The 7,194-nt window shown below is 40.5% G+C and overlaps 1 protein-coding gene across 4 annotated transcripts in view; it reads right to left on the bottom strand.

Annotated features, from left to right (window-relative positions):
• Window positions 1–5,744: 5,744 nt before the first annotated feature.
• The window catches only part of ECT2 (epithelial cell transforming 2), a 50,710-nt gene continuing 49,260 nt past the window's right edge, over window positions 5,745–7,194 (bottom strand). For all 4 annotated transcript variants that reach the window (XM_088669862.1, XM_035133951.3, XM_088669861.1 and 1 more), the window contains one exon: window positions 5,745–7,019. In XM_088669862.1, the coding sequence (XP_088525988.1) occupies window positions 6,998–7,019 (22 nt within the window). In that variant the 3' untranslated portion in view covers window positions 5,745–6,997. The remainder of the gene's footprint in view (window positions 7,020–7,194) is intronic.

The following is a 7,194-nucleotide window of genomic DNA, read 5'->3' as shown; positions in this document are numbered from 1 at the left end:
TCTATAACTAGGTTAATGCTGAGCATGCTGTGCTTTCCGGATGAGGAAAAGGACAAGACAAGTGCACATAGCAGCTCGCCAGGACTTAAGAGAACAAAAAAAAACCCTACAATATTCTGAAAAAGTTTGCTTTCCTTGGTTCTTCCGACTCAGCTCTGTACTAAGCAGAATAGGGCAATGATGGAGGGGCCTTTTAGCCTTCAATTCCTCAGGTTACGCAGGGGCAGAGAGGATTGGATTATATTATGGAATTTAGAGTCTTATCTACGCCACAAAATTAAAACCTGGGCAGGAAGGGAAATAAATTCGTGAAGCACCTATACACATTTGTAGCACAGTGGCCCCGTTTGATTTAAATTAAGCTGCTTGGCTTTGTGTAGCTGGAGTAGCATTTACAATATTTCATACTTGCAGCTCCATGTTTCCCTTGGTCTATTCTCAAGGACAAGCATCCTTTAGCTAAAGGGATCTAACTGAAAGCCACTTCACGTATGATTGGAACGCGTCAGCAAGGAATATGCAAACAACTCTAGTGTTTTCTTTTCATGCTTGTGGAGTCTTGGGGAAATTCCATTCTACAACCAAAATAAATTATGGGTGATGTCCAATGTTTGTCATTCTCGGCATATAGCCACTGAAGTCAACAACCTTCTTTTGTCCACTTAAGGGGGTCCATATCGAGTAAGACTTAGTTGGGTACCACTGTGTGTTGATTGAGCAGCCTGCATAATCCTTCATTTTGCACAATCTAAACAAATACTTGTTTGGCATCCTTTAGTTTTGCTAGTTAGGAGTGGGAGGAGGACAATGAAACCTTAAGTGAGCTGGCTTCCACAATTGCACTCGGAATCGCCCATACCCTTTCAACCACACAAGCTAAAAACTTGCCCTTTTAAAACATTGAAGTAAAGATTCCCAGAAAGCTGAATTCTGTACCAAATGCTGCTTTTAGTGCTTTCCCCATGCATGTGATCCTGACCACTGAATTAGTGTCACATGCTTTGTACACTGGGAGGCTTAAGCAGCAGTGAACAGACGGGCGAACTCTGACATTGATGGGAGAGCAAAGCACAACAGATCATGCTTTTAGTCGTTTCCCATTTCTGCTGGAATAGCGCTTCTAACTCAAGAGCATCTCTTCCATCACAAGAGGACTCTCATTCATCAGCCTGTCATCGAGGTACATATACCACTAAGTGTGCCATGTCACAAGAGCACACATCCATTGCTTAGCACTTACCCCTTTAAAGCACCATGGAAGCAAACAAATATTCAATTTCCATATATTTGTTCAGCATAAACGGCCCTTGCAATGTGTGTTGTGCATGCTAATTTTAAATGAAGTGCTATTAAAGAAGCACATTTTGTTTATAACCACTGATCTCAGATTCTCAAGAGTACACCAAGCTTTTTTTGCAAATTAAGCTTCACCAACTCTGGAAGATTCCCAATACCAAGATGGGTCTACAGGCCTTTCTCTCTCACTCTCTCTCTCTCACACAACACAGCAAGCAGAATATCAAGAGTTGGCTTTTCCCCCCTGCATGCAGCACTGCAGTGGGGAAAGCGTGTGATAATTTGGAACAAATAACCTTTGGGCAAATAAATAAACAAATAAAAATAGGTCACCCCTAATCACATGCATGTAATAGTTATGCTGAAACACAGTGGTACAGTTCTCTTTGAAATACCACCTAAACCTTCACATAAGGGAATACCTTCAATGAAAACTGTATGTTGTATCAGAACTATCTTTCATCGATCAAATGCATCACTCATGGAAGTAGATCACCCAGCTAAGAGAAGGCTAACAACCTCCTGCCCAGAAGGAAGTTTTTATAGAGGGAAGAGTTAAGAACAAGAAGTTTTAATTTGTTTTAGTCTGTTCTACTGTGGTTGCCATTTTCTGTACGTTTTAAATTATGGCTGTAAATCTTTTTTAGTGGCAATTTTATTGTTGTTGTTTTGCAAGCCACTTTGTTTTCCCTACAATTGAGCGGTATATACATTTTATGAAACAAACCCACCCTTTTCCTCGTGAGACCAGAGTGCTCCATATAAATACTGCACTTAGCAGTCGCAAGAGATGGTTGATTTTGGATCAAAGGAATAAGACCAAAGGTTCTTCCAGTCTTATATTTTGTAAACACTAGTTTTGAGAGCTGGAAGGACAGATCGTGAAGCTGAGGCTCCAATACTTTGGCCACCTCATGAGAAGAGAAGAATCCTTGGAAAAGACCCTGATGTTGGGAAAGATTGAGGGCACTAGGAGAAGGGGACGACAGAGGACGAGATGGTTGGACAGTGTTCTCGAAGCTACGAACATGAGTTTGACCAAACTGTGGGAGGCAGTTTAAGGCAGGAGTGCCTGGCGTGCTATGGTCCATGGGGTGACGAAGAGTCGGACACGACTAAACGACTAAACAACAACAAGTTTTGAGAGCCAGCGTAGAATAAATGTCTGCGATTCCCAGTTACATTGGTGCCTTTGTGAGAAGTAGGAGTAAGGAAAGGAAAGCCAGCTAGCCAAGTAGGGCCAAACTGAATCATTTCGAGCTTTGGAGAGGCTATTGGTTGTTGTTGTTGTTAATAAATATTATTATTATTTATACCCCATCCATCTCCCAGCCACGCTGGGTGGCTCTCAACAGAATAATAATAATAAAGCAACAAAACATCAAACATTAAAAACTTCCCTAAACAGGGCTGCCTTCAGGTGTCTTCTAAGTCATATAGTTGTTTATTTCCTTGACATCTGGTGAGAGGGCGTTCCACAGGGCGGGCGCCACTACCGAGAAGGCCCTCTGCATAAGGGGTGTGCAAGCCAGTCGTTTCCAGCTAGTTCAGTTTTCTGCTTCTGTCTTTAGATGTTGAAATGTTTAATAAACAAGCAAAGAAAAAAGAAATTGCAGTGTAAGAGCCCTTTTAGCGCATAGCACAGGGCAGCTCTCTTAACTCCTGGGGATAACTTATAAGCAACAGGTACTCTCACAACTGTTCCACCACCTCTGTTCAGAAAAGAACACAGATTAATCATCATAGTCCATAAATGCTTTAATAGCTTGCAGTGAGAATATATGCCTCTTCAAACAGCACTAGGAACTTTAAATAGAACCGAGTGACTGGAACAGTACAGTGCTGACATAGGGAGAAAGATGTTTGCCTTTAAGGTCGTAACTAATTCCACCCTTCAAGACATCTCACCCATTTCATCAGGAGGGTTCCTAACCCTAAAAAGGTGACAATTTTAATAGCAGGATTTGTGACACTGCCAGACTGTGGGTGGGCAAACTATTTCAGCATTAAGATGACTGCTCATCGTGGGACAAGCCACAGTTTGCACATCATTAGCAGATTTCTTTTTTAAAAAAAACCCCACAAAAAACTTCATTTTATATATAAGACTTCATTTCTTGTCTCCCAGCACCACACAACCTATTGTTAGAATGTAAAGCTTGAAATTAAAACTTTTGTACCACTTTGTGGATCCAAGAAACAAATAGTCCCCTCTCTTTGGCAGCCTTTAGAAAGCTGCCAGTCTATCCAACCTTTCGTTGCCTTGTGTACTATTCTTTCACTGGAGCCATGCTGTTTTTAAATAGGTTATTTTAGAATTGCACAAGAACCACAGACCAAGTACACGGGAGCTGAAAAGAATATAAGAAATAGTTGGTGCAAAGTACAATATTGCAACAATAATACCTAATAATGTTATTATGCAGGCTTATTTCACATATTTTAATGCACAATTGCTGCAATAGCTTTTATTATTTCTGTTAGCATTCATTATTTTTAATATTGCTTTTGGGTTGTGAAGGACTTGGGACTCTGTTTTCCTGATCTACTTGTTTGGACTGCTGCTTATTATATGTGGGTGTGCTTGCTTTTCCTGCTTGTTGCAGATCTTGCTGGTTTGTCTATTGGAGATTACAAGGCTAACTAGTTTTGGATCAGCTCAAAAATCTCAGCAGTGAAACTCTTTAGTGGATACAAGAAATGGAACATCTCTTGTCTGAAAGTGGGAAAATTAAAAGCTCCATACTTGAGACTGTTACCTGGGGGGGGGTGCATGTGGTTGACAAAGGAAATTTTTAACAAGTAGCCATGCTATATATATATATATATATATATATTTTAAGATCAAGGAGGATCTCTGTGATGCGGCTGTTACTTGACAGCAAGATTCCTCAGAGAATCTGGCGAGATGAGGGTCTGTTTAAAAAACCACCTACTTTCCCTGGACTTAACCTATTTTATCTTGCTCAAAAGGGATATACTGGTTTTCTGTAACTTTTGTATTGCATATCTTTCTCTTGAACTCCATATTCTTGAATTAGCTTCCTTTCATAGAATCATAGATTCCATGAGGGTCTTCTAGTCCAGCCACCTGCAATGCAGGAATCTCAACTAAAGCATCCATGAGAGACGGCCATCCAATCTCTGCTTAAAAACCTCCAAGGAGAGTCCACCACTTTTTGAGGAAGTTTGCTTCACTGTTGAACAGCTCTTAGTCTTTCTGATGTTCAGTCAGAATATCCCTTCTTATAACTTGAGGCCATTGGGTTTGGGCTGATGCATTGCATGTCTTTTCCATAGCAGTAAACTCTTCACAAGTTTCATCATCTTGGTGTGTCCTCTTAGTTTAACACCCTGGAAGGCGCCAAGACCATATAACACCGGTCCTGAAAGACCTACATTGGCTCCCAGTACGTTCCTGAGCACAATTCAAAGTGTTGGTGCTGACCTTTAAAGCCCCTAAACGGCCTCGGCCCAGTATACCTGAAAGAGCATCTCCACCCCCATCACTCAGCCCAGACAGTGAGGTCCAGCTCCAAGGGACTTCTGGCGGTTCCCTCACTGCAAGAAGTGAGGTTAGAGAACCAGGCAGAGGGCCTTCTCAGTAGTGGCGCCCGCCTGGTGGAACGCCCTCCCATCAGATGTCAAAGAAATAAACAACTATCTGACTTTTAGAAGACATCTAAAGGCAGCCCTGTTTAGGGAAGTTTTAATGTCTGATGTTTTAATGTATTTTTAATCTCCTGTTGGAAGCCCCCCAGAGTGGCTGGGGAAACCCAGCCAGATGGGTGGGGTATAAATAATAAATTGTTGTTGTTACCCTATGCTACATTATAAGGCTTCTGAGAGACCCCAGGGGAAATTGGGAGGCTGGCTGTTAATGGGAAATAATTAACCCCTTGTCTGGTGGCAAGTATGGTACTTAAAGGATATAATGGTGGGCTGAATAGAGGGGTACACTCTACTAATCAGGAACTACCGTTCCTCAAACAGCACATGGTTCAAGTGGGCTGGGTGCTGGCAATCACAAGGTCTCATGGACTTTGCTTGTTTCTGTGCACTTTGAAGGCCCCACCCCTTCACATTTGGACATAGAAAAGCTTTGGCACTCACAATTACTGGTCAAGACCCGTAATGCTACAAAAGCTTTTCCATTCCCACCCAGTAGATTCTGCGTATTGTCATCTCTGCAGCGCTGTTGTCTCCAGACCCACATTCTTATCTTTCTTTGAAGAAGGAAATAAGTTTAAGGAGTAATTCTACAGGGAGAGGATTTCATTGTTCAAAGTAAGTAGTAATAGACATGCCCTTGGTGAATTTTCCACTCTAAGAAATGCTCAAAAGCAGCTGAATAGGGTGCACGTTGTTTGCGTTGCTAGGATATTGCAAAAATTATTCAATGAACTTGGGAGGGTAGGATCTGCAGGGTTAAACATGAAAAATTAAGATAAGCGACACAAACCACTCTATTTATTTACACAAGTTTCTGCCAGTATAGAATTTTAAAAGATACAAGTAGTAAAAAAAAAAAAGTGGCACAGGTTACACTTATTAGTAGCAGTCAGTGGTTAAGAGAAAATGGGAAATTAGAAATCCCACCCACTTCAACCCCCATATATGGACAGCAACAAACCAAGTTTATGGTATGCAGAAACGTAATTTTCAGAGGGAGTTTAGAAGTATAGTCTGAAAACTTGATTTTAAAAAAGTTTATGATGTGAGAAAATAATGTATATAAAAAACCCAAAAGAAAACAAGGTGAACATTTTTATATGAAAGCCTTTGAATAATAAAAAATAGCAGCTGTAGATACTGAAATCAAATCTACATTTTCATCTCCATACTGAAATCTGTGCACAAAAACTAAGTATATTAAGAAATTGAGGTGTTTCACTTAAGTTTTAGATCTAGCTTTTTTTATATTAAAAAAATGGTCCCCATTCAAAAATAATAAATACAATTTAGTACAGTGATTTTTTTCTAGGGGCTTCCACTTCAGGTGATTTTGCATTTTGTTGGGCAACAGTATAACCTAGCAGCTAAAAAGCGTCAGACCAGCAGACATATGGGCCAACCATTTGCATATTTCCACTAAACCACCGCCACCAATGCACTTTCATCATGCTTGAAGTATAATTTAGGCTTTTAAAAAAACCAGATTTATACTTTAAACAGGAAGCAAATTTTTCACTTTGGATACTGGTCTATGCAATGGTTAATTCAAACAGTCAGCCTATAAACGTACAAACACTATTTTAAAAGCAAAATCCGCCATCCTCAGCCAGTGTGGGCATCAGTGAGCAACTCCTAAATTTCCGCAGGCAGGTCCAACATCGGTTTATTCATTAAGTCACCGCGCAATGTTTACACTAAGCAGAATATTTCCATTATGCCAATAGGATGATTTGTGCAAAGGAATATGTTCTCTCCAAGCCAAGGTTGAGTTCTTCAGTTTTTTAGTAGGCACATCAGAAAACTCTTGGTGATTAATTTAGTGTTATCTAAAACGCTTACTAATTCCCACTAAGTGCTAACTAAGTACCACTGTTCATGTCAGTAAATGGTCACTTCAAAAAGCTAGACCACTTTCCGTCAGTCAAAATTGTAAGTTGCAACTCCATTTCCTGTCCATGTCATATTAAGTGAGTAGTTGACCGACTTAAAGTATGACTCCTCTTTTCAAACACTGATGGCAGGTTGATCAAGGACGGAGAGTGGATGCCCTGTTCAAAGAAAAGAAGAAATATTAAGTGTCTACATCTCCATGGAAGAAATACTTCTAATGTGTGCCTGGAAAAGGAGGGGGGAGGTTCAAGGGGATCACAAGGAAGGAGAGATCTTCCCCGCTTTAAAAATCCAGGTTTTCAAAGTGTCAGCAAGTTAGGCGGACATACGTCT

The sequence above is a fragment of the Zootoca vivipara genome, chromosome 5 (assembly GCF_965207765.1).
Source record: "Zootoca vivipara chromosome 5, rZooViv2.hap1.1, whole genome shotgun sequence".
In the NCBI taxonomy this organism is placed as follows: domain Eukaryota; kingdom Metazoa; phylum Chordata; class Lepidosauria; order Squamata; family Lacertidae; genus Zootoca; species Zootoca vivipara.
The sequence above is the reverse complement of the archived record's forward strand: the minus strand, read 5'-3'. Positions and strand labels throughout refer to the sequence as shown.